This window comes from Phyllostomus discolor, chromosome 4 (assembly GCF_004126475.2).
Source record: "Phyllostomus discolor isolate MPI-MPIP mPhyDis1 chromosome 4, mPhyDis1.pri.v3, whole genome shotgun sequence".
Taxonomy (NCBI): Eukaryota; Metazoa; Chordata; class Mammalia; order Chiroptera; family Phyllostomidae; genus Phyllostomus; species Phyllostomus discolor.
This window is the reverse complement of record NC_040906.2, coordinates 208,736,746-208,751,352: the sequence shown is the minus strand read 5'-3', so window position 1 is coordinate 208,751,352 and position 14,607 is coordinate 208,736,746. Positions and strand designations below refer to the sequence as shown.

The 14,607-nt window shown below is 68.7% G+C and overlaps 1 protein-coding gene across 1 annotated transcript; it reads left to right on the top strand.

Annotated features, from left to right (window-relative positions):
* Window positions 1–209: 209 nt before the first annotated feature.
* Window positions 210–13,679, top strand: UNC93A (unc-93 homolog A). The gene is made up of 8 exons (XM_028504035.2): window positions 210–436; window positions 3,051–3,232; window positions 4,116–4,345; window positions 5,960–6,085; window positions 8,801–9,009; window positions 9,561–9,696; window positions 10,851–10,982; window positions 13,374–13,679. The coding sequence occupies exons 1-8, from the start codon at window positions 350–352 to the stop codon at window positions 13,637–13,639; spliced, it is 1,368 nt and encodes a 455-aa protein (XP_028359836.1). The 5' UTR covers window positions 210–349; the 3' UTR covers window positions 13,640–13,679.
* The last annotated feature ends 928 nt before the right edge of the window (window positions 13,680–14,607 follow it).

Below are 14,607 nucleotides of genomic sequence, written 5' to 3'. Positions count from 1 at the left end.
GTGTAACTGTATTCTGGGGCCAGAAGCCGTCGCCGCAGCGGAGGGGGCGTCTCCGGCGGAAGTCAGGGGAAAAGTGCGCGGACGCCCGGGCTGAGCAGCCTGGGCCCTGGCCCCGCTGGAAGGGGGCGGCGGTGGACGGCGGGCGGCGCGGGCAGACGGGTGGCCCTGGCGCTTCGCGGCGTCTGTCATTACCGAGTCGTTACCTCCCGCAGCCTCGTGACCGGCCCTCCACCCCGTGTGGCGGAGTGCTGTGGCGGTGGGGTGCAGACCGACCCCCGCACCGACCGCGCCCGGTCAGGGAGCCCCGCGTCCCCGTGTCCGAGGAGGGCCGGCGCCGGCCGCCAGCGCGATGGACAGGAGCCTGAGGAACGTGCTGGTGGTCTCCCTGGGGTTCCTGCTCCTCTTCACAGCCTACGGGGGGCTGCAGAGCCTGCAGGTACGTGCCGGTCCGCACACCGTCTCGGCCCCCAAGGGCCCCGCGGCCGAGGGCCAGGGGAAGGCGGGTTTCGCACCGGGCAGCTCGGCCCGAACCCTGCAGAGCGGGCGGCAGTGGGGGTGGTGTGGACACCCGGTCCCCGGGGCAGGCCTCTGGCCCGGCCCGGCGGGCTTGCACAACGGGGGCGTGTGTCTGACCCTCGGACCGGGAGGCCGGGGCTGCCCGAGACGTCCCCTGCCTGCGGCTGGGTTAAAGGAGTCTCCAGCAGGATCTCTGGGGACCCTGTGGCTTTGCGGTCAGGGGAGGGGCGGGAAGGGCTCAGGCCGCACCAGACTGTGCAGATTTGGGGCTGCTTCACGCAGAACCGTACACGCGGACAGCCCCGGGTCTGCCTGCCCCTCTGTGGCCTCGCCCTCCTCAGGTCCCCCCCCCCCCCAAGGGCCGGGGGCGCGTGTGCCCGGGGTGGCCGTGCTGTCCCTGCCCAGGCAGCCGCGTCTCACGGCTCCGCTCTGAGACTCAGGCGTGCGGGAACCCGGGGAGGCCCCTGGGGCGTTCATTCTCCCACAGCTGTGCCCCGTGGCCGCCTGGCACGGAAGTGCTTTTAGAGTTTCTGCTGACACACACGCGTGTGGGGTCTCGCATGGCTGCCAGTGGGGGTCCCGGAGCAGCCCCCCGCCCACTGCTGTGTGCCAGGGGGGAACCCGAGAGGCGCAGCGGGCCGGGACCGGCGGTGCAGGGCAGGGAGGGGCTGGATTCTCTGTCCTCACTGCTGGCTGCACACCCTCTGGACCGGGGGCTCGGCCTCGAGTTCCCATGGGTGCGTGTCCCCTGCAAGCCCCCAGCGGGTCCCGTTTCCAGCCGGGCTCAGAGGGGATGGGACTGCGGCCAACGGTGGGGCGGCAGCCCGCTTTCCCGCCCGGCCAGCTCAGGGCTTTTCTAGACAGAGCCCCCAGGATCTGGGCCCTGCTGTGAAATGTCAGGGCGCTCGGCACACCCCTCCTCTTGTGTGGAGGGGCCCAGGCTGAAAGGAGCGGGTGCTCTCCGAAGGGCCCGGCCAGGCCGTGCAACCCCACGGAGAGCCCCTCACTGGGGGAACCCTGGGGGGGAAGCTCCCCTGGGTGCAGGCCTCCCCACGGGGTCGGACCCTGCAGGTGCTCCGCAGAACAGTGACAAGTGGCCTCTGCCCGTGGATGCCGGAGGAGGGAGGGACAAGGGGGGGAGAGCTGCTCAGGCCGTGACTGGGGCCCCGGCTCGGGGGGGGCTCGCTCGGGACAGGGTGACAGCGGCCCAGGACAGCCGGGCAGCCCCGAGGGCAGCAACACACCCGTACCGGGTCCCCCAGCCGGCCGGACCCCAGGGGTGAGGAGCGCCCTGTCCTGGGCGTGGTCCCTCCGCCTCGGGCGACAGGGGGTGTTAGGGCACCTCTGACTCGGGCCTGGAGCCACCCCACCAACCCGAGCACCCCTCCTCCCTCCACGCCTGGCCACGCGTCACCCCGCCCCCGACCGGACCGCAGAGACGCATCCGACCCGGGCGACCCCGTCCCCGTCCACCAGGACCGGCTTAAGCGAAATCACCTGGTGACGTGGACAGGAGTGGCTGCACCTGCCACCAAGGACGCTCCAGTCCGTCAGTCCCTCTGGCCGGCTTTATCCTCGGGCCCCAAAGTGGAGGCCGAGACGGCCGTGAGCCTCGTGGGGTCCCAGGCCTGGCCACGAGCCCACCCGGGGCCCGGTGAGCCTCCCCATACTTCCCGCCGTGGCAGCCGCCGCCACCGACTCCCGTCTGTCACTCGGATCTCCGCGGGGACGCCACTTGCCCTCCCCTTCCTGGTGTCTGGGGTGCAAGTCCCCCCGAGGGGTGTCACCTCCCACTGGGCCCTCTGGCCCAGCTCTGCTTGAACAGAACAGTCCGACCCAGAGCCCCAGCGCCCCGGGGTCGGGTCGGGCCGCTCTCCGGCTGCACCTGCCCGCAGCCCTGTGTCCTGTGCTCTGTCACCTCACGGCGGGGCCTGGGCACACACGTCCCTGAAGTTCCCCTCAGCGTCGGCCCCTCCCCCCTTTCCCAGGTCAGTTCCTCATATGTCATCCCCCCAGCCCCCCGAGCTCCTGTGGTCCTCACTCCTTCTAGAAAAGTCTTCCCGATGCCACTGGGCTGACTGAGCGCCGTCCTGGGCCGGCTGCTGGTGCTGTGGACACCTGGCGGCCCTGTCGCCACCCGGGAGCCATAGCCCTGTCCCCTGCCCCTGGGTTCTCCCTGCTCAGCTGCCTCCCCACCCCTTCCCCTTGCGCGTGGGAGGAAGAGACAGGGTCTGGTTTGGGTCCCTGTTGGACCCCTGGCCACTCCTTACCGGGCGACACCACAAGGCTCTCAAGGGGCAGATGACAGGAAAACGGAGAGCATGAGCGTGGTCCCACAGCGTGACACGGAGCTTCGCATGCGCCCCTCGTGCCGGTGCCTGGACACGCTGTCCACCCCGGCAGCCTCTGCTGCCCTTGCATGATGGCAGGGGTCACGGAGAGCCGCACCCACCCACCTTCCCTCCCCGACTGGGCCAGGCGCGCTGGGGGCGGGGGGCCGCGGGCGAGCCGCTGAGCGGGCCCTCCCCCCACAGAGCAGCCTGTACAGCGAGGAGGGCCTGGGCGTGGCGGTGCTCAGCACGCTCTACGGCGCCATGCTGCTGTCCTCCATGTTCCTGCCGCCCCTGCTCATCCGGACGCTGGGCTGCAAGTGGACCATCGTCGCCTCCATGAGCTGCTACGTGACCTTCTCCCTGGGCAACTTCTACGCCAGCTGGTACTCCCCGCACGGCGCGCGGCGCCCGGCACCCGGCGTCTCGGGCGGCGGCAGCGGCACATGCTCGGCCCTCGCCCAGTGACCCCCGCCGCTCCACTTTGGAAGGAGTTTGGCGCCCGAGACCCCTGGGCCCCGCGTGGGACCGCGGTGTGGCTCTGTGCCCTCTGCCGTGCCCTCTCCTCCCGCCGACGCCCGGGCTGACCTTGCCTCAGGCCTGGGTGGCCTCCCTCTCGGTGACCAGGGGCCTTTAGGGCCCCAGGGATGACGGCCCCAGGGCGGGGTCAGGGAGACTGGGCCGAGGAACCGCTGGGCCCGCCCCCTTGGCGCAGACGGTGGGCGTGCCGACCGGAGCCCCGCCTGCTCCCTGGAGGAGAGGGACCTCGGGGACCCAGCCCTAAGCGCACGGGCCGCACGCCCCGGCCCAGGCCCTCCTCTGAGGGACGCCCACTCGCCATCCAGGACGCACGGTGGCGATGGCCCCCAGTCCCCTTCTCCGGTTGCCGTGGGGTTCTCACGCAGAAGCCCCCCTGAGGAGGGCGACACCGACCGGTCCCGTCCCCCCCCCCGCCCCCCGCCACCGCCACTGTGAGCAAAGCTGAGAGGGGACGCCCAGGTCCCCCCCCCTCGCCTGTGACCCCCGCACGTGCCCTTTACTGTCGGACACAGAGGCCACGGCTCTGCCTGTCACTCTTGCAATGACCCTGAACCAGACGCGGCCCGCGGCTGGGCTCATCTCCCCGAGTCTCACGGTGGTTGGAGGAGACGCGCCCCTCCCTCCAGCCGGCCCTTGAACACAAGGAGGTTTCCGCGGTCCCCCCAGCCCCCACCGGGAGGGCAGGACGGAGGGGACAGCGGCCCCTTGCGTTTGCACCCTGCCCTGCAGGTACACCCTGGTGCCCACCTCCGTCCTGCTGGGCCTCGGCGCAGCGCCGCTGTGGTCCGCGCAGGGCACCTACCTCACCACCGTGGGGAACGCCTACGCGGAGAAGGCGGGGCAGGCCGGCAGAGACGTGGTGAGCCGGTATTTCGGCATCTTCTTCCTCGTGTTCCAGTCGTCCGGCGTGTGGGGCAACCTCATCTCCTCGCTGGTGTTCGGCCAGACGCCCACTCAAGGTACAAGGGGCCGGGCGCGGGGAGGACCCCCCCCACCCCCGAGAGGGCCCGGGGGGGCCCTGGGGACGAGCTGCTCAGCCTGCCTGAGCCTCAGCGCCACCTGGCTCCTGGCTGTCCCCCCGGACAGTGTGGGTGGGCCGGAGGGTCCCCGATGACTTGGACACTCCCCTCCCCGGGAGGCCGAGGCCGCCCGCGGAATTCTCTCTGGGGTCAACGCTGTCCTCTCAGACTGTGTGAGGTCAGCTCCCGGTGACTGACTCCCTTTCCCCTGAATGGGCCGGCTGACCAGCGCTTTTCGTTGGGTTTGATTTTTCTTTCTTTTTTTTTTAAGATTTTATTTTTAGAGAGGGAAGGGAGGGAGATAGAGATAGAGATAGATAGACAGAGAGAGAAACATCAATGAGAGAGAGAGAGACAGAGAGGGAGAGAAACATCAATGTGTGGTTGCTGGGGGTCATGGCCTGCCACCCAGGCATGTGCCCTGGCTGGGAATCGAACCTGCGACACTTTGGTCCCCAGCCTGCACTCAATCCACTGAGCTATGCCAGCCAGGGCTTGATTTTTCTTTTTTTTAAATGGGATTTTAATATTGTACAGAAGCTGGCTGTTGTCAAAGGGGATGTGGGCATGGTACAGAATTTTTTATCCTCCCCCAAGGGCGTGCCTACTGATTTCAGGGACAGGGGAAGGGGGGGCTGAGGAACATCGATGTGAGAGAGAAACTGACCGGCCGTCTCTTGTACGCGCCCCGACCGGGGACCAGACTCGCAGCCCAGACATGTGACTTGGCCGGGAATCGAACCTGCAACCTTTTGGCTTACTGGACGATGCCCACCCCACTGAGCCACCCTGGCCAGGGCCACTGACCAGTGTGGTTTCAAGGCCACACCCACGACCGTTCGTTCCTTGACTGGTCTGAGCCTTGAGGACGGCCGTTCAGAGGCACCTGGGCTGACCCGGCTGCAAAGTGCGCCCTCTGGTGCCTGAGAGTGTAAACCAGGGCCGGGGGCGTGAGTCCCGTCGTTCCTGCAGGAAGGACGCCTTTGAAAGAGGGGGCCACGGTCTCTAGCTCCTCCTCCTGGCCCGCCCACCTGCCCGTCTGCCGTAGAAAGCCCCACCTTCGGGAAACTCCGCCATCGAGGCCCCTCTTCCCTTTCTCCTCCTGCCACGGGAGGGGTCACCTCCTGTTCTCCTCTCGGATAAGGCGGCGCACACCCGGAAAAGACGGGAAGTGGCCGGCCCCGGGACACAGGCCCGGTGTCCAGTCTGTGTGAGGACCCAGGCCCGCCCACGTGGACCCTCACAGGCGTTCTTTCTTCCTGATTAATTCAGAGTTGAATTTTTCATTCACGTCCGGAGAGCGATTTAACGGGTGACAGGCATCTGACACCTGTGTCTGGACCATGTTAACATGGGGCGTGTGCCCCCGCGCCCCAGGGGACGTGTTCTGAGACCCCCGGTCCAACCAGCTGCGACCCATGTGACCTTGGGCAAGCTGTCTCGGGGCTCGGGGGTTGTGCACGCTCCTCTTCCCCGGGCCCTTCCACTCCCTGTGTCCCCGGTCCCACGGAGTCACCGGTGTCCTCACGCCGCCTGTCCCCCCGCCCCCCACAGGCCCCGTGTCTGAGGAGCAGCTCGAGTCCTGCGGGGCCCGGGACTGCCTGATGGCCACGGCGCCCGGCAACAGCACGCAGCGTCCCACCCAGCAGCTCATCTACACCCTGCTGGGCATCTACACGGGTATGTGCTCGCAGCACCGCACCGGGGGACTCCTGCGGGGGGCGGGGCCTCGCTGGGCCCCCAGCGAGCCGGCCACCTCCCGGCCCCGTGCGTCCTCACGGACAGGGGACCAGGCACCGCTGACCCGCGGGCACAGCTTCCCGGGAGGGTGGGAGCCTCCGGCCTCCGCACGGGCCAGCCCCGTAGCCATTCCCCGCAGGGGGCTGTTTGAATGCTAATTAACTAAGTTGCAAAGACCATCTCTGAGTCAGGACAGCCAGCTCCTGGTGTTCGGTGGCCTCTGTGGGTCACGGCCACCACGGTGGACAGCTCGTGGTGGACCAGGTGTTGGAGGAGGGGCTGCCTGCATTCCGGCCACGTCCGAAGACCCAGAGTCCCCAAGCCGGGTTGTCTTCTTCTGTGGCCGTCCTTGAGGGACGCCCGCCGAGAGGCGGGTGTGGGGCGCCCTTCTCTCCTGCCCCTCACCCTCGCCAGTGCGGGCTCAGGGCTGCCCACGGGCAGCTGGGTGTACAGACACTAAGCCCCACGGAAAAGATGGGGCCCCGGAGGGGCTGACTGGCAGGAGGAGCCTTGCCCTCAGGGGCTCGTCTCAGGGGAAAACGTCTGTGCTGATGGTTTTCTAAGGGACTCCACTCCTGCCGGGAGCGCCTCGGAAGTTTTTGTTTTTTTTCTGGCTGGCATCTTGGAGGGAATTTAAGTCTATCTTTGGGTCACTCTCAATGAGTCTGGAATTCACAAAGGTCATGGAAGGCTCTTGACGAGCAAGGGCCTGGTGCGAGTGGATCGGTGGGACCGCGCCCAGGCTTCCCGGGGTGGGGGCGGGGTCTCGGGGGCTCCCCGGAGCCACGGTCGGTTGGCTGCCGCGACTCCGCAGCTCCCTCCGGAGGTCACTGCTGCGCCAGAGGCTCAGAGGAGCCCTCGTGCAGCAGCCACTGTACGGGGAGGAAGCACAGTGAGCCCAGGCAGACGCCAGCCCCTCTCTGCTCCAGGACCTGGGGAGACAGGGGGCCCCCCCGCTGTCAGCTGGGGGGGCCCAGCGAAGGGGGCAGGTGCACGTCCACCTGGCCAGACTCTGGTGGAAGGGCCCTGCACAGAGCTCCCCAGTGACGTGCAGCTGCAGCTCCTCGAGGGGGAGTCCAGCTCTGGGGCTGCATGGGCCAGGGGGTGGTCCTCCCCCCGCCCCTGGGTGTGAATGGAGGAGGGGAGCTGGGAGGGTGCCAGAGGCAGAGGCTGAAGCAGGGGCCCGTGGCAGGAGGGCACCTGCGGGGGTGACAGGCCTCAGGTCTCTAGCGCACCTCGGCCGGCGGTCTTCCCCGGAGCAGGCGCCAGGCAAGGGGGGCACGGAGGACCACGCTGCCGCGTTCCAGCGAGGCTTTGTGTGCAGAAGCAGCGGGGAGGGGGGCAGGTCCGGCCCCCAGACTGTGGTTTGCTGGCCGTGTGTGTCCCCAAGGAGCAGCTCAGGCCCTGGGCACAGGCACAGCCTGCGTCCCCAGGCCCCCCGAGTGCGTCTCCCGTCCCCTTTGCGCCCCCTGGCAGCAGCCAGGCCCGCCCCAGTTCCGAGAAGCCGGCACCCTGGGGAGCCGAAGTCCAAAGGTCGCCTGAAACGGAGACAGTGTCTCCGGTTACTCGGCTCCTGGCTTCCTTGCAGGAAGAGCCTCGTCAGTCTCTCTCCTTGAAGCAAAGCCACACTGCCACAAAGACAAGAAGAAGAGGAGGAAAGTGGACGAAAGGCAGAGACCACCGTCTCCCTGGAGCGATTTCCAGGGCTGCAGGCTCTGTCCTCCCCCCCCCACCCCAGCCCCAGCTCCTTCGGAATGCAGGACGCTGCTTGGGCAACCCCAGCCCTTTCCCAACCCTGCCCTGTGGGCCGGATCTGGGTCACAGGGCATCTGACCACGCATGCCCCAGTGTGGACGTGGCTCCGAGACCCGCCTCTCGTGGCCCGGCGCGGCACTGGCTGGTGCGGGGGTTGGGGGGGGGACCTCCTGCTGGACGCTCGGGCCCCACGGGGTGGGGGGGATGGTGGGGAAGGAGCAGCTGTGATCACGGAGTGGACCGTGGACTCGCCTTTCCCCACGCGACCGTGCACACCAGGCAGCGAGGCTGGTCTGGGCGCGTGCTTCACGGGTGACACGCCCAGAGTGCCCGAGCCCACCCTGCACCCGACTCTGCTCTCGGCCCTTCCTCCCCGGACGCTCCCCACTTCGCTCGCCTGGAGCTTCCTCTCTGTCCCCAGACGCCCGCCGTCCCAGCGTGGGGGACCCACCGTGGTGGGCGTGCACGGTCCTCCAAATTGGGGTGGGACGAGCAGGAAGCAGAGGGCGGCTTCGGACGGACGGATGACTCCAGCGTGCGGGCTGGCTATTGGTCCGGGGCCAGGACTGGACTGCAGGGGGTGGGGGGAGAGCACAGAGGTGTCGGGGTCCCCCCCAGGCTTCGTGTTTCCCACCGTGGGAGACCCCGCTGCCCACAGTGGCGGGCGTCCTGTGGGGGCCCGAGGGTCTCAGGCCAGTCACACGGCGCGGACCACTGCCGTGTGCAGGGTGCTCAGGGGTGGTGCAGGCTGAGTCGAGGCTGGGCTGGCCCCTGGGGGCTCGCCAGCAGCGGGGGTCTGAGGTCAGCCGCCGCCCCCGGAGATGGAGAAAGGGGCAGTGGAGCCCGTGTCCGGTGGCTCCGGCCCCCAAACAGCAGCCGCCCCCGTGCTGTCCCTTCCAGGGAGCGGAGTCCTGGCGGTCCTGCTGGTGGCGCTCCTGCTGGACCCGCTGGGAGAGCCTCAGCAGAGGAGCGAAGGCCGGACGCCCTCCGTCTGTTCCACCTTGCTGTCGACCTTCAGGCTCCTGAGAGACCGGCGCCTGCGCCTGCTGGTGCTGCTGCCCATGTACAGCGGGTTCGAGCAGGCCTTCCTGGCGGGCGACTACACGCGGGTAGGCGTGCGTGCGTGCGGGGGACCGCTGGGGGCGGGGCTCGGGGGCGGGGCCCGGTGGGCGGCCGCACACGGGAAGGCCATTAGATGTGGGTTTAACTTACTGAGCGATGCCCACCCCCACGGAGGACACCTCCCTTTTCAGAGCACCCGTGGGTGGAAGCACAGCCGTGTCCCACACAGCCATGCCCTTGTTCCTCCAACCGCACCGGCCCCGCCCCCTGGCCCCGACAGGCCCCGCCCCCTGGCCCCAGCGGGAGCTGCCACCGCGTGTCAGAGCTCCGCAGGCACCGGCAGTGCAGACGCCTGTCCACGCCCTCTGCCGGCTCGCACGCACCCGGTTTCCTTACGCGCGCCACCGCTGCTCTCTGCGTGGGAGCCGGGCTGACAGAGGGTTCCAGCCGGTTCAGCAGGACCGAGGTCCCCCAGCGGGCCCGTGCGGGCGTGACTGGGCCCCCGACCACACTCGCCCACCGAGCTGCCCCCCCCCCACCCCCCGCCCCGGCACCCGGCCTCCAGGAGGCTCTGACGCGGCTCTGTTCCCGTCCCCAGTCCTATGTCACCTGCGCCCTGGGCATCCACTTCGTGGGCTATGTGATGATCTGCTTCTCGGCCACCAACGCGCTGTGCTCCGAGCTGTACGGGAAGGTGTCCCAGTACACGGGCAGGATCCCTCTCTACGCGTTCGGTAGGTGGGCACGCGGCCAGCCCCCAGCAGGAGCCGGCCCTCTCGTGCCTGGCGCTGCCCGGCTGGCCCTGTGGGTGTGCGGGGGACGGGACCCTGCGCAGGGCTGCCCCACCGCGGTCGGTGTGTGGGGCTGGGGCGGCGGGGAGCACGGGGTTCCGAGCGGCACAGAAAGGAAGGCCCTGGCCCGCCCTCTGGCGGTGGGTGAGGCAGGGAGCTGGGGACGGTCCCTGAGGGGCGTGGCCCGCACTCCCCCGGTGCAGAAAGGTGGAGCTTTCAAAGCTGACCGACTCCACGCCAAACACACGTCACCTTCCCTCCCTCGGGAAGGGAGGGAAGGACCAGAGACACTGTGAGTAACGAGGGACCGGGGCGGTAACGGAACGTTCCCTGGCCGCTCGGCCGAGGTCTGAGGGTCTCGGACATCGGAGCCGACCAGGGCCAAGCAGTTTGCATATTCCCGTTGCGTCCTCAGCTTCACCCTGTGGCGTGGGCCCTGCCCACTTGGCCGGTGGGGAAACTGAGGAGGGAGAAGTGAGGTGTCTGTCTCAAGGCCACACGGCCTCAGGGGACCCAGTGTGCCCCTGCACCTCCCGAGTAACCAGCAGTTTCCGGAATGGCCAGAGCCGTCGTGTGACCACATCTACATTCTGGTAACGCGGCACCCCCAGAAACCCAACCCGCCAGGACAGGGCCAGGAGCAGGGAGCCGGGGCGGTCCAGCCTGCCTCCCCGCCCACCCTCGCCCCGTTTGAAGGCCAGCTTCCACGGGGTGGGGGGGCCCCGCCCCCATCGGCCTGAGGAAGGAGTCCTTCTCCCCCACTGGGCCTGAACCCTCGTAATTTGGGGGCCCCTCCGCCCGGGCATGACGACGTTCTCCTCTGTGGCTCGTGGCCCCACTGTCCCCCGCCTTGACAGCGGTCTGCCAGGCTGCAGGCGAGCAGAGTCGCCGTCAGACCCTGTGGAGGGCACGCACGCCTGCCGGCACAGAGCGTGGGCGCCCGGGGCTCCCGCAGAGCCCGGTCTGGGGGTGTCGGGGAAACGCTGCTCACTCCACCAGGCGGCGACGAGCCTCCTTCAGCACGAGCACTGCACAGCCCCGCCGGCTGCGGGCGCGGCCCTCACCCCTGCGGCTCTCTCTCCCCGGGGCCCGCACAGGCGCCGTCACCCAGCTGTCCTGCAGCGTTGCCCTCCTGCTGTGGAGACCCAGCCCCGACCAGCTGGCCGTGTTCTTCGTGTTCTCGGGCCTGTGGGGCATGGCCGACGCCGTCTGGCAGACGCAGAACAACGGTGAGTGACCTGCACAGAGACCGTCGCTGCCCAGGCCCCCTTCCTTCCCCGGGCGGCGGAGGGGACCAGGGCGGGTGAGGACCCTGGGGAGACGAGACGCGGAGGTGGTCCAGGTGCAGCTGTGGTGTGGAGGCGGCCGGGTTTGGGAGGCTGTGCCCATCTGTTTGGGGCACCACACACTCTGGGGGTCAACAGACATTTACTCCTCACAGTTCTGGGTCTGCAAGGCCAAGGTCAAGGCTCTGGTGGGTTCCCTGTCTGGTGAGAGCCCGCTTCCCTGTTCACGGCCAGCTGGCCTCTGGCCGAGGCTGGTCAGCCAGGGCGCTGGCTTGGCCTTGGCGGTCCTCCACACACCCTGGAGCACGGAGAAGCCACGTGCGGCGGGCGGCTGTGAGCGCAGAGCTGGGATCTGGCCCTGAGGTCCAGCTCCAGACACTGCCTTGGCTGTCAGGTTGTCTCCGACGTCCACGGGGGTGGAGAGAGGCGGGCAGCTGCGGAAGGCTAGAGGGGCCATCCCGGCACAGCAGGGTTGCTGGCTGTGGTCAGGGTGGTGGCTGGGAGCTTGGAGCCCTTGGCAGTTCTGGGAGGGGGAGGGCCATGACACAGCAGGCTCGTTGTCGGTGAGCTCCAGGGACCGGAGACCACGTGGGGGTGGGGTGGTCAGAGGGCTTGGCCCTGGGAGCTGGCGATGCCAGGTTCACGGGGGGCACGGGAGGGAGCGGCCCTGGGGACTCGGAGCCCTTCAGCCAAGCTGGGGAGACAGGACAGAGGTCATTGTCACCCACGCTGGGCAGAGTATCAGGGACGGGTTGTCTGGGGAGCGTGAGTGGCCAGAGCCAGGAGCAGAGGGGCAGCCGGGGCCCAGGGGGTCCTGTGCATCTTGGAACAGGGAGCCTTGGGCAGCCCCCATGGGGGCTGGGTGTGGGGTCAGCACTACCCACGTGACTGGAGGGTCAGGGAGGCCTGGGGCGGGGCCTGGGGGACAACACGGGAAAGGCAGCGATCGAGGGGCTGGATTTGGGTGGCGGCTGAACCCAAGGGGTGAAGGCAGCATGGTAGCCCGGAGACGGGCCCACCTCTGGCCAGCCACGCAGAGCCCGGTGAGATGCCCCAGGGCTGCCGGGACCTGGCGGTGGCCCAGGAAGGAGCCTCCTCCCTGCAGACGTCTGGCAGGAAACACTTGGGACTAGTCGCAGCTCGGCCAGTGCCTCACCAGCCACGTGTCAGGGGCGGGGGCCTGGCTGCTGCCCCTGCGTGTGAAGAGCCGGGTTGAGTGACCCCCCGGCAGGGGGCAGGTCTGCAGGGTGGCCTCTTCCTTAGCACCTGCGTCCTGCCGGCTCACCAGCTGCACTGGCTCCCTGAGACCCCCCCAGCGCTGTGGGTGTCCATGGTTTGGTTTCACCGGTGCTTCTGCTGGCTCAGGGCCGCAGGGGGCTTGCCCAAGGTTCTGAACCAGGGGATGCCCGTGCTCACGTGCTCGGCTGGGCACCCTCACCTGGTGTGTCTGGGTCAAGGTCAGTGCCTGGGAGGAAGGACAGGACCACCCCCGGGGCCAGGCCGGCGATGTTGCGGGACAGCAGCACCGGGGCAGCGCAGGGGAGAGAGAAACAGAAACTCCCTGCGGCTTCCGCGGGCATCCGGCCGGTGCCCCAGGGGCGGGCGCGTCCCCCGCGGCCGCCTCCGCACCTTCCCTGACAGCGTCGGGAGAGAGTGCGCGCGCATCCCCGCGGGGCCTGCGGAAAGTTCCACGTGCAGACGCGCCCTCGCGTCCTTAAATGTTAGGTGTCGAGTCTGCACGGAGGACACGGGCTTGGTGGTGTCGCACCTGCTGGTGCCCTCCTCACTTCATGGCGTGACCGTCCCTCTACTCGTTCTCTTAGCCATTCCAGACGAGTTCTCTCTGACACCGAGGTAGCCGTGGAACATCACTGAGGACGAGAGTGGCCTCTGACTTGGGGGGTGCCCGGGGCCGCGGGGGGACAGGCGGGGCAGCACCGTGCGTGGTGTGGGAGGCGTGCACAGTCCCTGCGGCCGCTGGTGGGGGGGGGGGGGGTGTCCGGGAGAATGGAGAAGTCACCCACGGGCGGTCAGTGCGGAGGCCCGGCAGGGACGCTGCGCACGGAGTCGCCAGGGCGGACACGTCACGAGTCCCAGGTTTCTTGTGCGTGGGGCGATTCTCACTGCCGGGGAGTGTCGCCACTCTCCGCCCCAGCCTAGAGTCCGCCGCATAACATTGTCTGTGTTTTTAAGAGAAAGGTCCTGGCCCTGCCCAGGAGGCCCGGCAGGGCGCGGGGGTTGGGGGGGGGGCAGCCCCGCCCGCAGCAGCAGGTGGGAGCCGGCGGGCGGCGGGCGGCGGGCGGCGGCGCCCCGCTCACGGCCCCTCCCTTGCAGCCCTGTACGGAGTCCTCTTCGACAAGAACAAGGAGGCCGCCTTCGCCAACTACCGCCTCTGGGAGGCGCTGGGCTTCGTCGTCGCCTTCGGGTACAGCACCTTCCTGTGCGTCAGCGTCAAGCTCTACGTCCTCCTGGGCGTCCTGGGCATGGCCATGCTGGCCTACGGGACCGTGGAGCTCATGGAGGCCCGGCGGCTGGCCGGGCCCCTCGCGGCGGAAGCCTCGGGACCCGCGGAGGGCGGGGAGACGCAGACGAAGATGTGAAGGCGGCCACGCCCCGCCGGGGCGGGGCGTTGGCGTTGGCGGAGCGGGGCGTCGAGGGGGCGGGGCGGGACGTGGGCGGGGCGTCGAGGGGGCGGGGCGGGGCATCGGCGGGGGCGGGGCGTCGAGGGGGCGGGGCGCCTCCGAGGTGGTGGCTGATGCTTGGCCACCGTCTGAGCGAGAGGAGGCCGTTGGAAAGGCATAATGCAGTTTTATTTTTTTATGTCGTTTTTTCCAATTGTATCAGATGTGCAGCCCACCTCCTCATCCGCAGAGGTGAGGAGTATCCATGAAAAAAAATCCGTTAACTTCAGGTGCAGAAGACCAAAGTGTAGGGTCTGCTCAGCCCACTGGGACTTGCTTAGAGGCACAGAACCAGCAGCCCTGACCCGGTTTCGTGGTCGCTGTTGTCCCCGGGCCCGGAGTCCGGAGCCCAGGACTTGTTGTCCCAAGTGGCGCGGCCCAACTCCACGGGTTCACCAACTGCCGTCCGCGCTCATGAGCGGGCTGCCTCCGTTCCGGGGGCGCGCGGCAGCCAGGCCCAAGCGCGCAGGTTTGGATCTCGCCGAGCGGGGGCCTCTAAATAAACGCGGTGCTGTCGCAAACCTGCCGCCTGGCCACGCGCTTTGATTCTGAACACTCGCCTGGGTGACACAGCGAAGGCCGTCATCACACAGGCGACTTCGGTGAGTCATAGGTCATGGGGGGTCTTCCAAGTGGCCCCCGTCCACCTCGCAGCCAGCACCTGTGCTCACCTCAGTCTGGACCTCCCTGTGGTCCCCAGGTTCGGAGAAGCAGGTCACGCCGCCGGCCGCCTCCTTTCTGAGCGCTTCTTCCTCTCCGAGCTGCTCTGCACCCTCCGACCCCCCCCCACACACACCCTCCCACCCACTGGTGCTCCCCATGGGTTTCTCCCATCGGCTGTGAGCCGTGAGGCCGTCTCCTCCCACGCCCCCTTCACCTGCGCCCTC